A 27705-nucleotide genomic window follows, 5' to 3' on the forward strand; every position below is an offset into this window, starting at 1 on the left:
AAAAAGGCTTAAAAGATGTATTAAAAGACCCTAGTCGTATTTTCAATGCGGATGCAGAAGGAGGATTTAGGTTTTGAGGGGAGCCGTGAACATATAAGAAAAATACTGCACTCTCTGGGTTTCTCATATAAGAAATGACCGATGAGCCTTAATATAAATCCCAAAACGGAAAAAATATCTAAGGATAATAATGGAAAATAGGAATTTGCTCCAAGAGCTGCAGAAAGAAATAATTTACTTGGATGAGAGACAGCGTTGCCAGACGTCCCGATTTTGGCGGGACATCCCGATTTTTCCATCAAAATTAAATGTCCCGCGCGAGTTAGAAGTTGTTTACTTTAAACACTTCCGTTGTATTTAATTTTAATGAAACATCCGATACCTACAACCGGTGTATATTATTTAATATTAATTAATAATTTTTAGTTACAATATTCTGTAACTGTTGCATTTATAAATTATAAATGTATTAACCAATTGAATAATCATTTAAAGTTATTTTTCAAATGTAATTTAATATTCCAATTTAATGATTATTCTTTTGAGGGAACTTCGGGTGGAAATATCGCCACTGACTAGTTATAAAAGTTCAGTGTCGCCATTTTGGCAGTTCAGTCGTTGATCAAATCTAGAGGCAGTAACAACTTGTAAAGGGAAATATAAATTATATATAATATATAAAATAAAAGTTAAGTGCAAGGAATTTGTTATTTATTTCCCGAAAACCTTCTGGTCGTTAATATCAGAAGTTCGATAAAGGATTTTCACGCCACACGAATTTAAGTATTTTTTTTTTAATTTAAATATTTTATGCAGAAATTATAACAGATTTTAGAATCAGTTTTTTATTTTATTTTTTATAACAAATAGAGATTTTTTAAAGAAATGTTTATATATTTCACCTTAGGCATGAGAAATACACACACTGGCATATTTAGCGGAACATAAAAAAAAGGTTTGATATCAGTATCATATAAGGTTGCTGGCTGGTTTATACGTCATTTAATTAAAAAAAAAAATAATTTCAAATTAAGAAAACAATTGAACATCACATTTATGCAATTGTTTTAATTTTATTCAAATACACCTTATCTAGAGCGAACTTCGAGTATTTCTCCCATCTGAATTTTATTTAAAATTTCATTGAAATACTGTTTTTTGTTAGTTTTTTTTTTAATCTTGTATCTTTTTGGAGTTGAGTGACTGAATTATGCCTGACTTAGCCCCAACGGAGATTGCCAGGGCACTCGAAATGCGAAGATTTGGTCAAACATACAGAGTAATAGCCAGACAACTTCGTCGACCAGTTTCAACGGTCCATCGCAGTATCCAACGGTTCAGGGAGACTGGTACTTATGTGAGAAGAGCAGGACAAGGCAGAAAAAGACGCACTTCGAGTAGGGATGATCGTTTCATTCGGCTTCGTGTACGTAGGAACCCCCGTTTGACAGCCGTCCAAGCCCGACATGAGTTAGAAGCAGTGCGGGGTGTAACCGTAAGTGAGCGTACGGTACGAAGAAGGTTCGAAGAAGCTGGTTTGGGTTCATTTGTGCCCGCCAAGGCTCCAAGGCTCGAGGTAAATCATCGTAGAAACAGGTTAACTTTTGCTCAGGAACATCGACTTTGGAACGCGGACCAATGGAGTAAGGTATTGTTTAGTGATGAGTGCAGAATTCTCTTAAATCGAATTGACGGCAGGCATAGAATATACAGACGCAAAGGGGAACGATACATTCAGACAAATTTTGAAACTACAGTTGCATACGGTGGTGGATCAATAATGGTTTGGGCGGGCATTTGTTTGGGAGCTCGCACAGACTTGGTAGTGATTGACAGAGGGAGTCTGACTGCGAACCGCTATATCAGAGAAGTTTTAGAAGAAAATGTCGTACCGTTTGCCCCATATATCGGTGACAATTTTGTTTTAATGCAGGATAATGCTCGGCCGCATACCGCTCGAGTAACTCAAGCTTATCTTAATGATATGAATATCACTGTTATGGAGTGGCCGGCGAGATCACCGGATATGAACCCAATAGAGCACGTTTGGGACTTGCTGAAAAGAAAAGTTAAGTCCAGAATTCCAGCTCCTGCCAACGTGGGTGAACTGCGAATCGCCGTAGTTGAGGAATGGCGGAGACTATCCCAGGAGACCATCGATAACATCATTCTTAGTATGCCTATACGGGTAGAAACTTTAATAAGAGCACGTGGAGGAAATACGCGATATTAATCACCATTTTTCTAATTTAATTAATTGTTATTTTAATATTAATTTTTCACTTTTCCCGGTTACATGAAAAGTTCAAAAATGTACCATTTTTCACAAATAGCCTTTACTCGCAAAATCTGTTCTTAATGTGATCTCATTTTAAGTAAAACAAATGAAACTTTAAATAACAAAAGAAGTGTAGTAAGTAGATTTTAAAATAAAACCATATTTGTTTAATTATGGACCTTTTTTTTGTGTTCCGCTAAATATGCCGGTGTGTTTATTACGCTTGATTTTACTTTTTTATTTATTTTTGCCTTGTCATGTGTACGTTAACGTAAGTTTATATAAAAATAATTGTTTATAAAACGATGGTTATATTCAGCCATCTTTCGACTAGTTTAATATTGGTATTTTAAAATAATGCACGCGATAGTTAGACGATATGTAACAAGAAAGTAAGTTTTTGAGATATATAAAAATAAACATCAATTTTTTTGAAAAAAATTACGTATTCTAGTCCAATTCATTTATTAATTAATTCTACAGATAATTACCTCTCCTTTTTGGAAGTGCAGCTAAGACGCTTACAAAATAAATTATTTAAAATAAAATCGAGTTATCTATTAACTGAACACATTAAAAATAATTGGTTTTAAAAATACAGTTTATGTTGTCCTTTTTTTTTCAGTATGGAATTTGTTTTTCAGTATGAATTTACTTTTCAGTATGGATGAGACTACAGAAAACGTTTTAAGACGTTCGTCAGTGGACCGAGATCGTAGCTATCGAGAAATAATGGATGAGAGGCGATCTGGAACAAGCAGACGTAGTCGATCACGATACAGCCGGGCCAGGCCTAGCCGGTCATCACGAAGAAGTCGCAGTCCTATTCTACCTAGTACATCTGCAAAGCAGCAACGGTCACCTTCGCGACGACGACACCGCGAGCTCCGAAGTCCTACCGTCCATCATAGAAGGTCGAGGAACGTCAGATCGAGGTCATCACGACACCGATCAACTTCATCGAGCTATTCTCGTTCTCCCAATCGGTCTCCAGGAAGAGATCGAGGCAGCGCGGATGTTTCCGGTATGGCCAACCCTTGGAATAACTTAAGCTCATCAAATGAAAAATTATCGACATTATTAAACTTTATGAATAATTTCCTGAAATCGGAGAATTCTCAAAAACTACATTTTGATAAAAATATGATTCCGGAATTTGATCCCACAGCAAAAAATCATAGAATCGAAAATTGGATCACAAAGGTTAATGAATGTGCTCAAATTTATAATTGGTCTGAACAACTAATTACCTCGTTTAATGGGTCATGCTAAAAGGTGGTACGAGGGTTTATATTCTGTAAATTGTACATGGTTACAATGGCAGGAATGTCTAAAAAGGGCTTTTCCCTCTGATTCTAATTATGGTAATCTTTTAACTGAAATGTTAGAAAGGCGTTTTAAAACTGGAGAATCGTTGGACAATTATTATTATGATAAGACCTTACTATTAAATGCTTGCGAAATAGTTGGTAAAAAAGCCGTCGACTGTATAATACACGGATTGGATGATCGATTAAAGCTAGCGCGTCATCAGGAAGGTTTACAGAACCCGAAGATTTGCTTTGTTTTCTCAAAGATATTTATAATGATAGGCATGATAACAAAATTAATAAAATAAAATCTACTTCTAACTCCAAGATATAACTTGCAGCTTTTTTTTAAAAGTTAGGGCACACCTTAAAGCAATGTAGAGCTTTATTTTGTTTTAACTGTAAAAAGCAAGGTCATAGAGTAAATCAATGTAATCAACCTGTAATAAATTGATTGATTTAACTAGTGGTTACTACCAAATTCCTTTATCCCCAGATTGTAGACATTTAACTGCATTTATTACCCCTGATGGTTTATATCATTTAAGAGAATGCCTTTTGGTTTAGTAAACGCTCCTGCAGTTTTTCAAAGAACAATTAATAAGGCCTTAAAACTAAACTCAGCAGATGGGAATAATAAACCAGCAGTAGCATATATGGATGACATTATTATTGTTTCTAAAGATTTTAATGAAGGTGTTCAAAAATTAGAAAATACTTTTAAATTATTAAACGATTGCTTCGTTTAATAATTCAAAAGTATTATCTCACTTTCAATATTAAACGAATGTATTTTTTTTCAAACAAATACAGATTATTTAGGTTTCGAGATCTCGTATGAAGGTATTAAGCCGGGTAAAACTAAAATAGAAGCAGTCAAAAATTTCAACACCCCAAAAAATGTCCATGAAGTTAGGCAATTTATAGGTCTAGCAAGCTATTTTCGTAGATAATATAGAAGATTTTTCAGTAATTGCACGCCCTTTGACTGATTTAACAAAAAAGAACCAAATTTGAAACTGGAGCAATGACCAAATACAGTCTTTCAATACTCTTAAGGAAAAATTAATTCAAAGGCCCGTTTTAGCATTGTATAACCCAAAATACATTACCGAGCTTCACACTGATGCAAACAAAATTGGACTAGCTGGAATTCTTTTGCAAAAAGAGTCGGAAAATTCTCCTCTTAAACCAATTGCGTTTTATAGTCGAAAAACTACTATTGATGAACAAAAATTTCATTTAGAAATATTAGCTGTCATTTCGTCATTAAATAGATTTAGGGTGTATTTATTAGGTACCAGTTTTACAACAACTTTCTTAAAACGAGATATTTTACCCTGAATAGCTAGATGGTGGCTCACTCTCCAGGAATATGATTGTAATATTATTTACCGACCTAACAGTAATATGTTGCACGTGGATGCACTCAGTCGCAATCCGGTGGACTTGGTTTGTGAAGAATCTGAACCTGAAATGCTGCGAACATTGGCTATAACTCAGCATGACTAGTTAATGAGTTTACAACTGACAGATCCCAAAAAATCTCATAATATTCTCCAAGTCTTAGAAGACCCTAAATACAATGAATTAGTAGACATAAAGCAAAATTACTTGATTAAGGAAAATAAATTATTTAGAAAAGTCGGAGAGAACGATTTTAAATGGGTTGTACCAAGGGGATTCAAGGGAAATACTCCAAATATTACGTCTGAATCATGACGATGTCGGACACTTTTCGGTAGAGAAGACCTTAGCTAGAATAAAAAGGGATTTCTGGTTTCCGAAAATGAAAAAGTGTGTCTACAAATATGTAAAATCTTGTATTCATTGTGCCTATGGCAAAAAAGGATTTTTACATCCTACCGAAACCAGATATCCCTTTTCATACTATACACATTGATCACCTAGGGAGGGACAGGCTCAGTCCCGCTTTTCGGGAAAAGCCCGAACGTACGCGCAGCGTGCTGAGAAAGAATGGTGCGTAATGAAGATAAGAGTGTGGGAGGTAGACGGGTGGATTTTATATGGCTACTTTATCTATCTATTGTCACGTAAGCGTTATTTTAACTCAAATAAAAAGATAAAAATTCAAAAAACTTTTGATTTTATACTTTTTATTTTGTCCCGCTTTTGACCGAGAAATCCCGCTTTTTCACTCAAAAAGTTCAAAAGTCCCAACTTGGCACAAAAAAAATCTGGCAACGCTGATGAGAGATAATATCCACTTTTCTTACAAATTGAAAAAATGTTGGCAGTCAGTTGACATAACGGGTGTAAAACAGAATATTATATCCAAAGGAAAAAGATACATATATCAGAGTAGACAGAATTATAGAGTATGCCGACTTAGAACTAATGTTGAAATTATTAAATTTGACGTATTATGTTGTTAACTTTTTATCTACGAATTTAAAGCTTTGACATATTGCAGGCATAGGGTTACCTATTTATGTATTTCTCTGGGATGTATATATAAAACACGTTAATTTGAAATAATTTATGTTTGTACACTTAGGTAGGTACTTATTACAATAAACATGTTGTATAATTAATAAAAATAAACCAACTTCAAAATTGTACTGAAACTGCCTTTCTCAAAACTACTGAACCAATTTTAATGAAACTAACCTAAATTGAACAATAACCATATAAAAAAAAAACAAAACAAAAAAGAAAAGAATTACTTAAATCGGACTTGTAGCTCTGAAGAATATACGTGAACACAAACATAAAAACATACATACATACACTTTTAAAATTTCGCAAATTTGTTCAGATGCCGATGAAATATACTTACAAGCAATGATATTCTACGTATACAGATATGTTATGTCCATACTATTTTCCGGCTTAAATCTCTTCCGAACAATTTTCAAATTCAAAATTGCAGACATTGACAAATTTGACAAATAAGTGAAACAAAAGATACGAAAAACCATTTACATAAAATATTTATGTAAATGGTTTTTCGTATAATATACGAAAAACCAAATATTCCGAATATATATATATATTCAGTATGCGCGCGCGCCTCATTGCGGACGTACGTGTTTTACAAAATGGCAAATCCCGGAGGGTCATCGACCTCAGGTGTTGTTAAGTGCGCGAGTTGTAATATCGTGATAAATGAAGTCCTTTCATTTATACAAAATAAGTGTGACATAATGGATGAGGAGAGCATAATACGCCTCTGTTCTACGGCTTTCAAGCCAGAAGATATTAATACGGCCAAAAATCTTCTTTTTGGTTCAGCTAAAACGACAAAAAGGAAGATAACCCGTAAAAGAGATGGCAAAATACAACGTGAACTTGAGGACATAATTGCCATTATTAAGGAAACGGACCCGGAAGATATACCAATATTCGTATCTCGGGATTTGCAAAAACTTCCACCTGTGACCTTCGACCACATTGATGTTACGAGGCTGTTGAAAGATATAATTATTTTACAAAAGAATTTGGATGAAATTCGAAGCAATTATGTGTCTGAAGAAATGTTTCGTCAGTTACAGAATGAAATAATAAATTTAAAGCAGGCCTCAATAGTAAATAATTTTGAATGCAGCGACAGAGATTTTATTCCCAAAAAGAGGACGGCCTCAAACAGACCAAATAGCTTAAATTGTGATAGCGGACCCATAGGAATTATTCAAATTAATCAGGAAGTTTTAAATTTAAAACATAATAAAGTACCAACGATTTTGACGAAAGAAGTGGGTACCGTGCAACCAGATAACGAAATGCAGCAGAGTTCGTCCTTGTCGCACTTACCGCAAAGCATGTTATCAGCTATCCCGCTTGCGTCCCCACTTCGATGTGCAAGCGACGACGTAAGACCGCTGCGTAATGAAAAAATACACGTGGAGGCCGATACGCTGGTTTCACCGATCGAAACCGCGGTCCAGCCTAGGGCCTCACAGCTGAGTGCATTTACAGATAAAACCGGTTCTGTTGTTGAGCAGAAATCTACTCTATTGCATAGAGAATTAGACATAGATTCGCCAGTACAATCTGAACGGAATGTATCTATGGCGGAAATGGTTAGACATGGAGAATGGAAGGAAAGTGAGCTTAAAAATGAGTGGATAACTATAAGGAAAAAGAAAGATAAGTCTAGAAATCGCTTCGCTGGAGAAAAGGGTACCTGTATGGAGTCTCAGAAGTTTAGAGCAGCTGATATTATGGTGCCGCTATTTATCAACAATGTTCACATCGAAACGAGGGAGGAGGATATTATTTCTCACATTTTATGTAAAACACAAGTTAAGGTGTCGTCAAAAATTAAAACTAAGCAGCCCAGGGAATATAATTCATACAAAATCCTTGTACCTAAACACAAGCTGAGTATGTTTATGGACTCAAATCTCTGGCCAGACGGCATATCTTTTCGTAGGTTTATCGAGTTTCAAAAAAGGAAAGTCCTCAAGGACATAGCAAATGAGGCTCATAACTCAGTTAAACATGGATAGTGACAATAAAACAACACTTATATCTTTTAATTGTAAAAACATAAAGAGATCTTTGGAATGCGTGACTAATTTAAGTAAAACGGCGGATATTATCGCATTGCAAGAAACCTGGCTGCTGCCTCATGAAATATCAGAACTCAATCGAGTAAATACACAGTTCAGCTATTACAGGAAGTCAGCTGTTGACACTTCGCAGGGCATTTTGCGTGGTCGACCGTACGGGGGCGTTGCCTTGTTGTGGAACAAGATGAAGTTTAACTGTGTTTCTGTGGTTCATTGTGTGAGTGACAGATTGGTGGCAATTAAAATTTCTACTGCAGATAGAGAATTTCTTGTGTTCAGTGTTTACATGCCTACTGATTGCTCAGAAAACTTCCCAGAATATGTTCAATGTCTCAGTGAGATAGTGGCAATTATTGAGAACTGTGATTTAGAAAATGTATATATTTTAGGGGATTTTAATGCACATCCGGGCGGGACCTTTGGTAGTGAACTGATACATTTTTGTGCTGAACAAAAATGGAGTTGTGTTGACATTGACATGTTAGATAAGGATACGTTCACTTTTGTAAGTGAAGCACATGGCAGCAGAAGATGGCTCGATCATTGCATAACTACTGAGTCAGCGCGACGGTCGGTGTCATCTATTAAGGTATGTTACGATGTGTACTGGTCGGATCATTTCCCGCTACAAATTCAGTGCAATATTTATACAGTTGGTCAGACTCTTTTGTTGCCGCGTGCTTCTATGAACAAAGTTATATGGGGGAATAGAGACGACAGTCAAATTGAATTTTATACTAAGATCTGTAACGATAAATTAAGGGAAATTGAATTCCCTCATAAATTAGGTTTATGTTGTGATGCAGAGTGTGGGAATAAAAATGAAGAACATTTATCTCACATAGATAAGTTCTATTTTAAAATTATAAGTACACTACAAGAGGCTTCTATATGTAGCAACAGTTTTAACGACTGTAGTAACGTTAAGAGACGTACAAAAAGTATTATAGGATGGAACAAATATGTTAGGCTCGCCCACCGGAATGCAAGACAAAATTTTCTGAATTGGGTTCAATGTGGACGGCCGCGGGTTGGTAATATTTACAATAAAATGAGGGAGTCTAGAATTTTATTTAAGAAAAAGTTAAAATACTGTCAAAAAAATGAGGAAATAATTAAAATGAATAATATTGCTGCTAAACATAAAAATAAAGACTTTCGGGGATTTTGGCGAGAAACAAAAAAGATGAGCCCTAAGTCTAGTATTCCGGTGAGTGTTGACAGTATTTGTGAGCCTAAAAATATTGCTAATTTGTTTAGGTCTCACTTTACAGTTAAAAATATTACACCGCCGCTGAATAATGCTGATGCAGGGACCGTCGTTTCTGGGGATTTTTAACGTTTTACCACCAAAGAAGTTTTAATGACTATTAAACAAATGACAAGAGGGAAGTCCCCAGGACACGACGGCCTCAGCATTGAGCATTTTCATCACGCGGGTCCTCATATACCGAGGCTTTTAGGAGTGCTATTTACTATTTGTAAAAGGCACTCCTATCTGCCTACTGAACTAATGAGGACAATTGTAGTACCAGTGGTTAAAAACAAGACTGGAGATATTTCTGATAAGGCCAATTACAGACCTATCTCACTAGCCACTGTTACGGCTAAAGTACTTGATGGTTTGCTTGAGAGACAACTTAAACAACATCTTGACATACACGATGCACAGTTTGGGTTTAGGCCAAAGCTGTCCACAGAATGTGCAATTCTGTCTCTTAAACATATCATCAAGTATTATACCAGCAGAAAAACATGTGTGTATGGTGCTTTTCTGGACCTGTCGAAGGCGTTTGATCTGGTTTGCTATGATGTCCTCTGGTCTAAAATGTCCAAGTGTGGTGTTCCATCTGACACAGTTAAACTATTTAAATACTGGTACGGGCATCAGACAAACCAGGTCAGGTGGCTTGGACACTTGTCCGATGAATATACGTTGGACTGTGGACTGAGACAGGGTGGGTTGTCCTCGCCAACGCTCTTCAATCTCTATGTGAATGAATTGATTGATGAACTTAGCAATACACAGGTCGGATGCTCCCTTGACGGCCATATTGTCAATAGCATTAGCTACGCAGACGATATGGTGTTGCTGAGTCCATCAATCTCGGCTCTAAGGAGATTGATTGGTGTGTGCGAGAGATACGCATTGTTACATGGCCTCGTCTACAACGTTAAGAAAAGCCAGCTGGTTATATTTAAAACTAAAGGTTGTAACTTAGACTCGGTGCCAACTGTAACTCTGAATGGAGGGGCTCTTACTAGGGTGTCGTCTTTCAAGTATCTTGGCCATATGGTGACTGAGGACTTGAAAGACGACTGTGACATTGAAAGGGAACGGAGGGCGATGGCAGTCCGATGCAACATGTTGGCCCGCAGATTTGCACGATGTAGTAAAGAAGTTAAATTAACTCTCTTCAGAGCTTTTTGTCAATCTATGTATACGTGCAATCTGTGGGTTGACTACACGCAGCGGGCTTACAACGCTCTCCGAGTCCAATATAATAATGCACTAAGAGTGATGTTGGGGCTTCCGCGATTCTGCAGCGCGTCAAATATGTTTGCTCAAACTCACACTGATGGCTTTCAAGCCGTCATAAGAAAGCGAGTAGCTTCTTTGATGAGCAGAGTTCGCGCAAGCACCAACACTATTCTTAGGGTGATAAGCGACAAAGTAGAGTGTCCAATCATGCGTCATTGGGTGCATATTCATGTTTACGTGCCCAGTGCTGCTGGTAGGCCACGTAGATATTTTAACTAATAATATAATTCCTGAGTACTAACATAGTTTGTAATAAAATAATTATTGTATTTACTAACAGCTTATGGACTCCGGTCTGAAATAAACATTTTTATTTTATTTATTTTTATATATATATATATATATATATATATATATATATATATGTATTCGGAATATTTTTAAACGTCGAATCGTATCGCTGTCTCTTTCTTCGCCTGAGCTATGACGAAAATTGTTTTTTTATCCAGATTGTTCGAAAAAAGAATTGAAAATGTAAATAATCAAGGTATTTATTGCAATCAAGACATGTGGTAAGAGATTCCATGTGTTTTGTGTACATCGAATCATAATTGGTACATTTTCGATACACGCACGACGTCATTTTTAATTTATTTAGGTAAGACAAGACGCAGCACGTTCGTGACTGCGCTCGATGCAGACTAAACAACAGACGGCCCAATTGGGCCGTATTTGAATCTTCACCACGCGCGTGGTAGTAACATATCTGCTTTGAATTTTTTATCATTGCTTACAAGTCACATATTACTCACAATATACGAAAATAGAAATACTCGTATTACATAGAGTTCGACAAGGCTGTTTATGAACGTGGCGAGAAAAAGAACTAACGCTTCTATCATACAAAAACGTCATTTTTGACAGTTCTCCTTTACCCGCAGCGCACATTAACTGACATTGACACATTCAATTAAAGCCTTGTCGAACTGTACCGTACACAAATTGAAATATTTTTTTAAGTTGGTTAAAAAGCACAAGAAATGTTATAATATTACAAATTTGTTACTGAAATATACTTATTTCCGTCTATTGCGAGCAGAGCTAAGATACTTTTATTACTATATGAAAATTCTCATTCGGATAAATAACTTCAAAAATAAACGGAAAAGACTCTACGGGAAAGATTCTTGGACCGCTGGAACCAGCTGGAATGGAACACGCGCTGGAAGTTTTCCTCTTTGGTCGTATTCATGTCGAAACGTAGTGATTATATTGTCTTTGGTATTATTGTTTATGTTTTGGCACGTGCGATTAATTGTCAGAATCCAAGTTTGAAATCTTTATTTTAAACTAGAGATCGCCCAATGGTCGAAATTCGACCTTAGTTTCAACAACATTTGGGTTTCTACCTATATATGTTGTAAAAATTTTGACTTTATCATATTTTTCTCTGAGACTCAGCTGATCTCAGACTGGCCGAGTAAGCATTGTCTAATAGTATCTAAGATTCAATAAAAAAAACTATAATCCATTTTCAATTTGTCACCTTGTTGTCAACAGACTTCAACCATAAATAAAAGAGTATAATTCGTATGTATAGTCACTTGTCACTCAAAAATCTGTCATTTTTCCTAGTGTGTGTAATGTTTTATTTGTTAAAAAAATGTATGATAAAAGCATAATTTCAAAATATTATTAGCTCGATGCACTCCTTCACCATATAAACTATAACTGTGCAAAATTTCATTCACCTACGTTTCCCCATTTTTCGTCAAAAGGGATATAAAGTTTTTAGCTCACGTATTAATATATAGATATTTAACAATACTAGAGATCGCCCTGTAGTGACCTCAGTCACTTTTTATAATATCGTAACAAAATTCATTTTATTTTGTCAAAATTTATAGTTCATAAATTTACATTTAAATAAGTTTTTACATTTTACATATTTTATATTTACAGTTATATTTACAAAGATAGTTTTTACATATTTACAAAAGTTGATTTTATATTTACACTTTTTTATACAACTGTACTTTATTAATTTAACGACTGACAACATCTAGTCATTTATCTATATTGTATACTATAACTACTAATTAACCTAAACTTAGTTACAACAAAATTATAGATTATTTACAACTAGTATTATACATTAAATAACTACTTACATAAACTAGAATAAGAATTGTAAAGTAGAATTCTAAGTTAAATAAATAATAACGGGCAGCGAACAAATTAGGCAAGTCGGCAATTATTCGCAATGTATGTTGCAGTGTACAGAAATTCGCACACTAGCTGTAACATTCCGTGGCGCGCGCGCGCGGAACCGGTTCGGCCGGGCGGCCGGCCCTCGCCCCGCCGGCCGGGCGCTCGCGCAGTAGTCTGATCGATGCTTTTACGCAGGACGCATGACTATCGCTGATTTGCTCCTTGCCCGCTTCGCGCTAAATACGTATTTTATTTTCGCCTATTCTCTCTCGCTTGGCTGTGTAGCTCCTTCTAGTAATAGAAAAGGTGGACTGTACTTTTTCCCTGCTTCAGCCCAATGGTCGAAATTCGACCTTAGTTTCAACCCCTCAGGGTAACAACGACAACTTCCCAAAACGACAACTTCCGAAAATGACAACTTCTGAAAACGACAACTTTCTAGAATGTCAACTTCCGAAAACGACAACATCCTAAATCGTCAACTACCTAAATTGACAACAACCAAAATTGAGATCTTCCTGGAACGACAACGCGTTCGACCCTTTTTAAAGGACTTTTGCCGCTGACTATACCTACTTTCATTCGTTTTGAGGGTTCCGTACCCTCAAAAGCCTCAAAGGGTAGCGGTTCTTGAGTTACAGCCTGGTGACAGACAGACGGACAGACATCGAAGTCTTAGTAATAGGGTCCCGTTTTTACCCTTTGGGTACGGAGCCCAAAAATTATATAAGGGGGGCTCCCATACATAAAACGCCATTTTTGCCATTACCTAGTCAATGGTACGGATAACGGAACCCTTCATGCGCGAATCCGACCCGCACTTGGCTGGTTTTTTGTTCTTTGTACCACTTCATTAGTATGTAGGTAAGTATTATTATTTAATAAACTAACAAACAAATCAGTCTCGAGTAAAGTGCACTTTACTTTTATCGAAATGCTACTTCCTCATTGCCCCATTGAAACTCTATAATAAAGGATAACACAGGAATGCGTTCTTAACTCCTTGGTCTTACTGGCATATTTAAAGTATGTCAGAAGCAAGAAGTTTACACCCTAATGGAGGTATCATAGTGAACAATAGATTGAAGATAAAAAATATGTCCTTGGATGACGTCATTGTTATGTGCTATCCCTTTTCTTTAGGGTAACCAAAGTTTTGAATATTCTAGGACAAACAAGTAGCCTTAACTATTAGTACGGGAGCCCTAGAACAAACTTTCAAACAAATAAAAAAATAATTGTTCTAGGGCTTCCGTACTATACAGGGGGAGAACCTTGCTATAATTTACTAATTATTCTAATGCCCGGGCCGCACCTGTGTAGTGCTTCGTGCTTAAAACGATACCGTATCCAGGACAATCTGCGTGTATCGTAATCATAGCACAAAGCTTCGTACGATAGACGCATGTACGGCCGCGGCATTAGTCATACACTACGAATAATAAAAACTGAGGAATCGTAACTCCCATACTATTACCGTTTTAAATTTGGTTCTTTTTGATCTGTCATGTAACGTCAGCCTAGTACCGCTCAAGGTCACCAAAATATTGCAAATGTATTGAAATCTGTACCTATAAGGTACACTTTTTTGACAAGTTTGGCGTTTTGAAGCGCGCGTTAGGCGCGCGCTTCAAAACGCCCAATGTGTATTTTTAAAATGAGCCCAGTAGTTTTTGAGTTTATCCATTACAAACAAATCTTTCCACTTTAGAATATTGGTATGAAGTAAGATATTTTTCTTGGCTTTGTATATGAAATGGAGTAGAATTAAAAGACAGCTTCATATGAAAGATTTTTTATATTAAAGTCAAACAAAAAATTGGGGATTGATGGATTTTAAGTAGTATTCTAATCAAATCAATCAAATCAAAATAATTTATTCATATAGGTCACACGGTAACACTTATGAACGTCAAGATTCTTAAATAGTTATTACAAAATAAACATCTCATTCTTAGATACATTAATACATGGTAATTATCACAATTTGACTTACATAAATTACTGACAAATTCCATTTTATATCTCTCTGATCATCTGATTTTAAACCTTTTTAACATTGGCTTTAATATATTTCTGTTATTTTTAAATAATGAACAAACAGGTAAAACGATAGCTTCTTGCACTTCCACAATTTGTTTCTTTTTAGCTGGTTCATTTTCATCGAGCTGAAAGAGGTAGCAATGTGAGATGAAAATGTAAATGATAATCTAAGTCTCAAAGTCAGCCATAAAATTTTAATGCTTACATATTTTTCAAGTATCGGCATTGCTGACGCTTTAGCGCAAGGAGTTTCTTGTGAGCTTGAAGGAATATTAAGACATTCCTGAAAAAGATAAGTGATATTAAGAAGAAGAAGACACAACTTTAAATGATTAGTTACCTTTTTTTTTATGGAATAAGGGGGCAAACGAGTAAACGGGTCACCTGATGGAAAGCAACTTCCGTCGCCCATGGACACTCGCAGCATCAGCTGCAGGTGCGTTGCCGGCCTTTTAAGAGGGAATAGGGTAATAGGGGAGGTTAGGGTAGGGGATTGGGCCTCCGGTAAACTCACTCACTCAGCGAAACACAGCGCAAGCGCTGTTTCACGCCGGTTTTCTGTGAGAACGTGGTATTTCTCCGGTCGAGCCGGCCCATTCGTGCCGAAGCATGGCTCTCCCACGTATAAAATAACCTGAAGTAATCTCATTTCTTTATTCATACTAATGTACTATCTTCATCGTCTGTGTGTCTGTCTCTCTGTCTGTTGCATGCTTTACAACTGGACCGATTTTTATGAAATTTGGCATAAACATAGATAAGATGTTGAGAAAGGACATAGGTTACTTTTATTGTGTATAAATACATAGTTCCCATGGGAAACGGTACAACCTAATTTTGCCACAAGGAAGCCGCAAGATACCTCTAGTATTTAGTAAAATAATTCACTATTAGAACTTACCAATGTTTCGCAACACCCACAAATCTTTGGTATAGCAGATTTCAATAAGCGGTCAGGTCTATTGACATCATAGTCTTCAAGTTCAGATCGAAAGTGTAGGCTACACATTCTGGCAGATTTATAATAATTTGATTTTAATGGTATTTTAGATAACCAAGCTTGCCTCAGGTCAGGGTAACTAGGGAACCTGTAACGTAAAATAGGTGCCATAAATGTAAAATGCTAAGTAAAGTATTACCATTGGAATACAAGGACAATCCAATCCAAACTAACTAATAGTCATCCTAGCCTAATATATAAAACTTTTGTCCATAACACCTTTATCGGGTAGTAAATCATTTGCAGTTATATGTACGAACTACGAGGACAATCCAATCCAAAGTACAGTTAATGGTCACCCTAGCGAAATGTAAAAAATATTTCATTTAATTAACTTACCCGTGAAATTTCACACCACAATTTGGATACCATGCACTTTTACAACCTCGAAGTACACAACTCATTGTATTTTGTATTAAAAATAATATGCTTTATTTACTTTATGTAAAAAATCGAACAGAGATGCTGTCAACAACCGGCAGTCATAATGTTTTGACTACGTTCTGACATTTGCTTGTGTTGTTATTAAAAAAAACTAACATTATAAAATGGGAGTAATGTGAATAAAAAAAAACATAAGTTTATTTTTCTTTTTGCTTTTGATGTTATGCAACCAAAAAACACCCTTGAATTATTATTTATTTAATTGTAAGGTTTTTTTAATCGTGTATATGGGACGTATTTTAGGCTTAAAAACTAAAATTGATTTTGTTAATAGGGAAAATATAAAACACTTTGGCAACTCTGTGTTTTACAAGTGAGCGAGTGAGAACTATCAAAAGAAAAGAACAGGACATAACAAAAAGGTCAACAGAGTTCAAATATTTGATCTTCACTTTTTTGTTCTGTAGGAAAACTCCATTAGGGTGTAAACTTCTTGGTCAGAAGAAAGCAGTATCTGTCAGCTTGACAATCCTAAAATGCAAATAGTGTTGATTTCTTTCATGAAATAATAATGAATTTCATAAAATCACAAAAAGGGAAAGACTGTTTATTAAATAATGGGTATAAATATAATTTCATGAAATTGAACAATAATAACACAACTTTATGGAGATGTGCTAATAGGGATTTTTGTAGTGCAACTATTACTTTAGATACGAGAGCCAAAATTTTGCGTGATGCTGCTCATGTGTGCTTACCTGATGATTCCAAAAATATTGTTTTACAATTGATGAATATTTGTAAAAAAGAAGTTTGCGAAAATTTTGATCCCATACAGCAAATTTTTGAAAACAATGTTGAAAAAATAATTAAGAAACATCGTAATGTCATACCTGATATACCAACCTTTCAAAGTGTTAAAAGTACACTATACAAGAGCCATAAAGATTTTTTAGAAAGCGACGTTTTGAAATACAAAACCTTGGAAGACATAAAGGTGCCAACTGCTTTTTCCAAAAATTTTCTTATAGCCAATGATGGAGATACGGAAAGAATTTTAATATTTTCATCCATTACATCACGCAAAATAATCAAAAAGTTTGCGAGTAACGATAAATTGTACTTTGGTGATGGTACCTTTTACAGCGTACCAAAACCATTCTATCAACTATTTACAGTACATGTTGATTATTACTCAAATTTAAGGACAGTAAATGTTATACCAATAGTATACGGTCTACTGCCCAATAAAACTGAAAAGACATACATTAGGTTTTTTAAATTAATAAAAGAAATATTGGGTATTAACATTTCACAATATAAATGCGACTTTGAACAAGCACAAATAAATGCTGTCCTTCATGTATTTCCTGGTGTGAATTTAAGAGTTGTTATCAGCACTTCAATAAGGCAGTTTTTAAGCAATCGAAGGCCTTAAAATTACAAACTTCAACAGAAGGCAGAAATATATCAAGATTAAGTGCTATAATACCCCTACTACCTTCTGCCTATATAAACGACGCCTGGTTACATGTAAAAAATATGATGCCTAATGATTTGAAATTTCAAAAGTTTACACGTTATTTTGAAAAAGAATGGTTAGAAAAAAATAACAAAATCATAAGTGTTACTTATTCCGAACACAGAACAAATAATCCGGTTGAAGGTTGGCATAGACGCCTAAATGCAAAGGTACCACATAAGCCAAACATTTTTTTTATTTTCAAAAAATTGAAGAAGGAAGCTAAACATTACGACTTAAAAATTAAAAGGAGTTATTTTAAAAAGTTCCAAAGGAACCGAAGAAATGCTGACATAGTTTTTGATATAAAATACAAAATTTTATTGCAGCAACTAGAAAACAACGATCTTAATAGCATACAATTTTTTAAGAAAATTATATATTTAAAGTTAAATACAACAACGAAAAGTCAAGAACGACGTCGACGTCGTCTGCGTCGATAGCCCCTACTGTAGAAGTCCAAACTTTTATTTATTTGCAGTTTTTTTTAAATTGTTGCTTTAAAGAATAGTCGTAAAGCCAAGTTTTAGTTGTTTTAAGTTTTAAGTTGTTTTACCTAATTAAATATTAAGTTGTTTTAAGTTGTTTTAATTGTTTTAAGTTTTACTTTATTAACCTTTTAATCCCCAAGCGGCCGGATCCGGCCGCCACAGATTATACTGCAGCCATTCCGTCTACACCCAAGCGGCCGGATGTGGCCGCGCTCTTTCGTTCGATTGAATTACGTATTTCGTCGACTTAGAGACTTCTTTTGTATGAAAAAGTTTGGTTAGTACGTTGTTACCCTGAGGGGTTTCAACGACATTAGGACTACTACCTATATTTTGTACTATTTACTATTATTACTATTATAAAGAGGAAAGATTTGATTGTTTGTTTGTCTTGAATAGGCTCCGAAACTACTGGACCGATTTGAAAGATTCTTTTACCATTGGAATTCTACATTAATTCTGCTGAACATAGGCTAAATTTTATTTTGGAAAAAAATAGGGTTCCGTAAGATATTTGGGATTTTCGGACGCAAGGTGTAAAAAATCAACCAGAAATGTTACTTTTTTCGCGTACGCTGCCTAAACTATAAAAGATAGAACCATAAAATGTTCTAAGTAATTGTAGATCTTTTAAATATCTACAAAAAAGTCCGCGACACACTATATCTATCTATGTTGAGTGAGGCAAAATAACCATTTTTTTATTAAAAAATCTTGAAATGTTTTTGGACTACATTTAAATGCCTTTATTTTACTCATGGCATTAATTCTTATTAAAATAAATTATTTCATTACTAAGTATAGTTAATGTAGATAATATTTGGTCTTTGAATGATTAAAATTTGACGTTTGGTTTTAATGTTATGGCGAAATTAAAATATTACGATTTCTGCTGCACGTTGCGAATTGGGCGTCGTCAAGGCGCGCCGCGCGGGTGTGCTCGCCCGGAGAGTCCACGTAAATATTAATTATTATTACCTCGATCATGGGAATCGCAGACACAATAGATTTATAATATAATAGTTATGCGACAGCCGGATGTCGCTTCATTGATGGGATAATATTATAGTGCTTCATTAATTCATTACGTTTTGAATGACTATTATTTTTGATTGCTATTATAACTATAACTATAAATCAAACATAACACTTAAAATATTAAAAAAAATACAATAAAAATGTGTATAATAATTATAATATAGTAGTTACAGGCTAAATAGTGTAAACCATTTTTATGTTCTGCTTAACATAAAGATTGACTAAGAAATAAAGATTGAAAAAAATATATTTAAAAATCAATGTCCACCCGTGCGAAGCCGGGGCGGGCCGCTATATTTTGTAAAACAATATAGACTTTATCAAAAAAAATTCAACTCTTGTCTCTGGGACTCGGCTGACCTCAGACTGGCCGTGTAAGCATTGTCTAATGTTAGGTATCTAAGATTCAGTAAAAAAAACTATAATCCATTTGTCAATTTGTCACCTTGATGTCAAGATGTCAACAGACTTCAACCATAAATAAAAGAGTATAATTCGCAATGATATTCTATGTTACTAATTGATAATTCGCATGTATAGGCGAACTGAAAAACAAAAACTGCAAAAATTTTTGTAATTTAGAATTACAAAAAAACCAGCAACATTTTGAAACATACGAAAAAGAAACAAATAAATTTTTTATTGAATTTGAAAGACGCTTTCAAGACTTACAAAAAACGAACATACAAGGAGTTTCTTCTTCCCGAGCAGGACATTGGAATAACCTTGCTCCCCGAGGTCAGTCAAAATATTATAATAGTTCTGGAAATCAAGGGATAAATATAATGTGCCAAAACAATGAATCAGAATTAAAACCGAATCAGTTTTTTCGTGACTAACAAGGAACATTTTATTTTTTCAAGCGATAGTAATTGTTATGTGTCAATAGATTCTGGCTCTTCGTATTGTAAAAACCAACATTTTTTAGTAGATTCTAGAGCATCATTATCTGCTTGCAAATATAAGCATGCACAAAAATTTAATATTCCAATTCACACTGAAGATATTATACATGGTTTAGGTGGAAACGTCTAGGCAATAGGACACGTTTATAATAACGAGACTATTTTTAACAGGTTTTGGTGAAAAAAACGAGAGGATTACATACGTTCGTGTGGGTTAGTAGTACATATGATCAGATATGGCCCCCAACAAAAAGCTTGTCCGTCGCATACCCAAGTAAAACCTATTAATGAAAAATTTGCTATCAAACAATTTGCAGACGGGTTGCGAAGTCGTAGATTGAGTACGATTATTTCAGCTAGAAATTATAATTCACTTAAGGATGCAATCCAGGCCGCTCAGGATGATGAATTGATGACACATCAATGGCGTCAACTTCGGGTGCAATATTACGTACGTATATGGATTCAATTAATTTTAATAACTAGCTATATATATATATATATATATATATATATATATATATATATATATATATATATATATATATTACAAATTGTGTAACATTTTATAAAATGTTTATAAATCCGAGCTCGCAAAACAATAGCTCGTAAAAGTTGCTCGAAAAACTTACATAAAAAATGATTATTGTTGCCGATGAATTTACGACCTTATTTACTTTATATCAGGAACTATCTTCCAAGAAACTATAGTTATTTCTTGTTTTTATCTATTTCTTCTAGATCGACAATCCCCGTGCTAGGACAGCTAGATCCTTTAAGGGGCTATAGTTAAGATAATTTCTGACTGATTTGACTATGAAACACCCTATCCTAAATCCAATGGAGATAATCTAATTATAAGTATTTTTCATAACAACAAAACAGTCCATTTTTTGCCTTTTGTTGTGTCTCCTTTTTTTAATCTGAGGCTCTGGTATGTTTGTTTATACGTTTTATTTTAGAAGATGAATTGCAGATTGCTCTATCCATAACAATAAAAAAAATACAATTTCAGAATAAAATGAGTCATAAAAGATGGTGAAAAGTGAAAAATCAAACAAAAATAAAACCTAAAATGTGTCTTTCTTTTACTTAAAAAAATCTATGGAAGTCTGTTTGCAGATTTTAAACATTTTCATATCCCTATAAACTGTTTTCTTGTTTCATACTTTTTAGAGCGTGTTTTAGTAGTCGGGTTTTAGTTTTTTAAACTTTATTTTTATACTCTGTAACTTCCTAACTCAAGCACATCCTCACATATACAATATTTCCTTTAACAGTACAGCACAGGTATTTCAAACCTCACTGCCTCCCTATACAGGGTGCAATTAAACCTTCCTGCCAAATTTTGATACATAGATCCTTGTTAAACATAAAAATACACGTATTTTTTCTTTTATAATCACTCAGTACTAAAATGTTGAGAAATAGCTTCCGAAAGTTATCCTAAAAAACACTACAATTAATGGACACGACGCGTCGCCCGCGCTTGATGTGACCCCGCGCGCACGCCTCGCCCCGCGTTACCCCCTCTCATTCCCCCGCGCCGCGAGTGACTGTTCTGTAACGATTTTAAATAGGATAAAATATGTCATTGAAAAAAAAACACCATTTTTTTTGGTTAAATGGACTCTTCTAGTGATACTTAAGCCCTGGAAAAAAATTGGCAGGAAGGTTTAATTGCACCCTGTATATATACTACATACCTGTTACTGACTCCAAGATTGTATACATCGTAGGGCTAGGGAGGATACCTAGATCTTAGATGTTAGTTAGTCACACAAACACTTGTAAAACTCTAAATTATGTCTATAACTAATTCTTTATAATATAAGCATTGTAATAACTAAAACTTGAATTAATTGGATATTGTATACGATGGTTCCAAAGTGGAAGCTGGGAGCTGTGTCACAGTTAATACTAGTACAGCTCCCAACGCAATTTACTGAGTGATGTTTTGATGGTGTTATCCATATTATATGTAAAACTCATGTAAAACCTATTTCATTTAAATAAAATTTTATTATTTAAAAAAAAATGTACTTATATACCCTTTCCATCCGTTCCGTTCGGTACATCAAAGGATTCCCAGCTAGTTTCGTAAAGTTTCGCGCTTAGTTGAAAACAATACTATTTCTTTACATTTTCGCTGCCTACGCACTTCTTATTTTTTTAAATAAAAATCACAAGCTTTTTGGTATTAAAAAATAAAAATCATAATCATCATCAAAATCAAATAAAATCGTTATCCTATATTATGAGACCCAAAAGATCAATCGATCGAAAGAAAGATCTTGAGCCTCGATTCTTCTCCATTAAAGGGTACGTTCAGACATGCGACCAAAACACTACAGCAGAAAACGCGCTTACCTTCGAACGTGCCGTAATATGCTCTCTAAATGCTTCAGGTGCTGCGTGAATAGTTCTGTCTCACTTACCTCGTCCTTGTCGAGCTTGGGTTTGTCGCCGACGCCCCAGACCTCGAGGGAGCGAATGTGGAAGGTCGGCTCTTTGCTGAGGCGGCGATACCCGCGGTACGTGGAGCACGACTCCGCGCTGGCGCCGGACCCGAACGGCTCCGCCGGAACCCAAATCGCACCGAAGTTGAACTGACCGCCCATCAGCTGAGGACAAACGTTTAACTTAAAATGACTCGCCGTTAGAATAAAAAGTGAGCTTAAAATAATATTGCATACTTGTTTCGAGGCCCTTTTTAACCGACTTAAAAAAAAGGTTATCAATAAATGATATTGTACTTATACAGATATGTTACGTCCATACTATTTTCCAGCTTAAATCTCTTCCGAACAATTTTCAAATTCAAAATTGCAGATGTTAATGTAAATAATGGGAAAATGTACGCCAAGATATCGTTGATTTAAAAACTAAAAAACCACGGACTGTAAGCAAATACGTTAAAAACACACTACAGATTCAACCGAGGGATTTAATTTTGGATTTGGAATCAAAGACCGAAAAGTTTTTTAATCACGAACTAAACATAGTGTACCAGTATCAAGCTATAAAAACGAAAAAAGAATCTCTCACTGAGCCTGAAGCAATAATGATTTCAGTGAAAATTATCTCACAAAATACGCTGAAGAAGTACAATCCTTCCATTTCGGAGGATCGAGACAGCAAATAAGTATGCACACTGTTGTAGTTTATTCTAAAAATGTTGATCGAGAGTTCAAAAGCGAATGTTATTGCACTTTGTCACAAAATTTATCGCACTCACCTCCTGCAATTTGGGTCCATTTACAACCCATTCTTGACCGCCTGCCGGCGACTGTAACGAATTTGCATTTCTTGAGCGATGGGCCCGTCACACAATATCGTAATAAAATGATGTTCAAGGTTTTGGCCACTATGCTGAATGATTTCTACCCCAATCTTCAACATTTCACATGGAATTTTCACGAAGCAGGTCACGGTAAGGGAGCTCCTGATGGAGTGGGTGCAACTTGCAAGAGAACTGCTGATCGGCTAGTTGCAAGTGGCACCGATATTTCATCAATAGATGACTTAGCTAAAGCCCTTGAGAAAAACTGTTCAAATATTAATGTTTTCACCGTAGATGACGCAGACAACGGAAAAAACAGCAAAATTGGGATCTACTGAAGGTATAAAGACTTTTTCGGGCACACTAAAGGTTCATCAAGTTACCGGTTGCGTATTCGTACCCAATTGCCTGATATTGAAAAGTTTGAGCTGCTTCTGTGACTCTGAGTTATGTCGTCATATTCAGTTGGGTACTTTGGATTATTCACAAACACATGCCACCTCTCGTCTACATTTGAGACTTTGTGCTGGTTAAGCTTCAAGATAGGAAAACAGAATACCGTTATGTTGCAATGTGCACAGGTGTTGAAGATGAGGAAAATGATGAAGTTCAAGTTGTATTTTGTAAAATCTGTGATGAAACTGGAAAGAATTTTAAAATTAATGATGACGGTATTTCTTTTATCACGTGGGATCAGATTATAAAAGAACTACCTGCCCCTAACTTAAAGATGAGGGGGCAGCGTATTTTTTAAGCTTTTAATGAATCAGTCAGAAATCAGATGTATTTGAACGCGGCTTTTAGAAAAAAAGTATTTTTAGTTACCTCTATAATTTAAAATGTTTTTTATCTAAGTTTAAGCGCAAAGTTTATTAACACTGTTATTTAAAAGAGAATTTTAAGTTTTTGTTACTTTTTATTTAATTATTGCCTTTTGATAGCATAAAGTTATATAGTTTTGTTTTGTTAAACAAGAAAAATAAGAACCCTTTCATGTTTATTACTATTATTCAAAAAAGAGTTTTTTAGTTATTGTTTATTTTTATATAATATACCTAGCGCTTAGGAAACATTTAATTTTATAAACAAAAAAGACTGAGACTAAAAAATGAAAAGTCTGATTATAAAATAATAAGTCATAATTAAAATAAATGAAGATGATTCTTAAAAATAACATTGTTTTTTTTTTGTTTATCTCTTCCCTGTTCATAAAGTGTCCTCCCTACACCTTGTCTCTCCCCTGTACTGCGTATTTCCCCTGGTCACTTATTAAACGATATAAAACCAACAAATTGACTGGCCACTTTGTAAACGTTTTCAACTTAGCAGTTTCCATAAATAAAAATGTATACATAAGTAGAAATATATAAAAAAAGCCGTGCCGCCACTTCATACAACGAATTACCTGTTAACTTAGAATGACCCATAAATGATAATGTAATACCCCCTTAGTACAGTTTATGGAGATTATATTTGATCTATAAATGATTAAAATTGGACGTTTGGTTTAGAAGTTATGGCGAAATTAAAATATTGCGATTTACGCCCGTTTTGAAGTGGGCGCTACCAATGCGGGGGTGCGCTCGCGGGACGGGTTTCACTACATAATATATACTTCTATACTAATATTATAAATGAATCGATGATTTCTAAAACAACATAACTAACATTTTTGCCGAAATCGAGTTTATAGCGATTTTGGATTTAGTCTATGGCCATTAATAATTTGTGCATTAAAACAACACAATTGCTTTGCATTTTCTATTTAAATTGAACTACTGAAAATACCGCTTAGTGTTAGAACAACATAACTGACTGACATTTCTCTTCGGTGATTGTTAGAACAACACAAGTGCATACAATTGTGTTGTTTTTTCACTCAACCAACCCTGGCAACACAGCCGAATGGCGCCGAAAGAAACGTCAGCTGTCAAGACGTATATATTGTGTTATTTATATTAATATTTTCGTTTGTCATCTATACTAATATTATAAATGCGAAAGTATCTCTGTCTGTCTGTCTGTCTGTCTGTCTGTCTGTCTGTCTGTCTCGCTTTCACGCCAAAACTACTGAACCGATTGCAATGAAATTTTGTACACAGTTATTCTAGAGTCTGAGAAAGGACATAGGCTACATTTTGATGTGGGAAAATATCTTATTTCCATGAAAATATCGATGAAAATTACTTCGCATTGCGCGTGGCCAGCTCTCATCCCGGGGGTCCTGGGTTCGAGTCCCGCAGGCGGAACAAAAAGTTTTCAATGTTCCTGGGTCTTGGATGTGTATTAAAATAATATTTCAAAAATCTTAAATATATTTTATGTATAATATTATAAAAAATCCAGAAATATATCGACGCGATGCAATGAACATTTTAGTTCTAATACGATTCAACAGATGGCGCTTTTTTTTTACTTCGTTGTAACATAGAACTAATCATACTTATTAGTTATTATGTTTTTGTTTATAGTTTTTAATACGTTAGAATATTATGTTTAATAATATTATCACTTGCTATAATAATAATCAATCTATCTGATCTTATAGAACTCCTACTGCATTTCTAAGGAGTTCGAGTGTGTTGTGTTGGCCTATATTCCATCCAGAAAATATTTTTACATTTTAATTCTAATATATGAAAACAGATGGCGCTTTATTTTTACTTCATTATTATAACAGAACTAATCATACCTACTTTATTATATATTATTGTTTTTATTCATAACTAGCTGTTGCCCGCGACTTCGTCCGCGTGGACTTTAGTTTATAGCGCGCGGTGTCAACAAAATTTGTGTCAAATTTAAAAACTTTTTAAAACCCTGGTAAGTGGTACCCCTCTTAGGGCCGCGCAGCGCGCTACACCGGAATGGCAGCGCTGAAAGTGCTCGCCTCGCCGCTGCCATTCCGGTGTAGCGCGGCCCTTAATTAATCAAAATACCCAAAAACAGCTGTGCAGTGTGCACATAATCTGTACTAATATTATGAATGCGAAAGTATCTCTGTCTGTCTGTCAGTCTCGCTTTCACGCCAAACGCCAAAACTACCGAACCGATTGTAATGAAATTTTGTATACTGATAGTCTAAAGCCTGAGAAAGGACATAGGCTACTTTTTTACTGGAAAAAAGGGTTGTAAGGGTCGTAAATTTGTTCAAAAAATTCATAATAGATGGCGCCGTGCGTCTTCTACATCGCGCTGACGCTTGCTCAAAAGTCTTTCTATAAGAGGTGGTATCATCTTACATTTAAGTCTCGATTTTTTTCGATTGTTATATCTATTCTACGGTATTAAATAACTCAGTACTTTATCTGTGCAGGCAGTGACGTAACCTTAAGACCAAATTTCACCAACGACTGTTAAAGTTAATGCTCGAATTAGTATCACGTTAGCTGTTTTGTTTTTCATATGAATGAAAGAGAAGACAGGATATTTTAACAAGCTGTTAACACTAACAGACGTTGGTGAAATTGGGGCTAAACCTATCAATGATAAATAGTTTATGGGTAAAGTTGTGTAATTGGGGGGCTAAATAAGCTTTAAAATTTGGCATAATATATAAAGTTTAACATACAAAAATGAAGTACTTATTGTTTGCACACTGCACAGCTGTATTGATTTAAGGGGTACCAGGGTTTTTTTATAAAAGCTTTTGACACCAATTTTGTTGACATCGCGCGCTATAAACTGAAGTCCACGCGGACGAAGTCGCGGGCAACAGCTAGTTCGAAATAGTTTGTGATTCGAAAGAAAGAAACCGTTTATGATACTATATTCTAAATTAATACCTATACCTAACTTTTCACTGAATATCATGGTATCTGATTGTGAAGATGATACCGGAATTGTTGAACAAAGGCCTAAAAAGAGGCCGCGGAATGAGGTTTCTTATAAACGAAACATAGTGAAGAAAGCTCGATTGTCTGGACAGGCATATGTGTCTCATAGTAACAAACAAGTTCCTAAAGTAAAAACTCCCCAAGAAGATTGCAGGTAAATTTCATAATGATATCTTCTATATAGGTATACATTCTTCTTTGAGTAATTATTGTTTCCTCTTAGATTCACAGTGTACTTCTAGTAAACAAAAACTAAAAGTACCTTTATGGGTTGGGTAATTAGTATTCTTTGAATCCCTAAGACAAAAAATAAGCTAATCTTGTTTGTTTCCTATCACAGATGCAAGCGTGGATGGATGTCTTCAAAAAATTACTTATGAAAAAATT

The 27705-nt window shown here is 35.0% G+C and overlaps 1 protein-coding gene and 1 long non-coding RNA gene across 3 annotated transcripts in view; both read right to left on the minus strand.

Annotated features, from left to right (window-relative positions):
- The window catches only part of LOC121730117 (MTOR-associated protein MEAK7), a 163211-nt gene that overhangs the window by 18995 nt on the left and 116511 nt on the right, over window positions 1–27705 (minus strand). For both annotated transcript variants that reach the window (XM_042118994.1, XM_042118985.1), the window contains exon 9: window positions 22638–22823. In XM_042118994.1, the coding sequence (XP_041974928.1) occupies window positions 22638–22823 (186 nt within the window). The remainder of the gene's footprint in view (window positions 1–22637; window positions 22824–27705) is intronic.
- Window positions 14967–15859, minus strand: LOC121730282. The gene is made up of 3 exons (XR_006036088.1): window positions 15761–15859; window positions 15065–15142; window positions 14967–14984 (listed from the first exon to the last, which is right to left on the minus strand). It is a non-coding gene; the product is annotated as an uncharacterized LOC121730282 (long non-coding RNA).

The sequence above is a fragment of the Aricia agestis genome, chromosome 1 (assembly GCF_905147365.1).
Source record: "Aricia agestis chromosome 1, ilAriAges1.1, whole genome shotgun sequence".
Taxonomy (NCBI): Eukaryota; Metazoa; Arthropoda; class Insecta; order Lepidoptera; family Lycaenidae; genus Aricia; species Aricia agestis.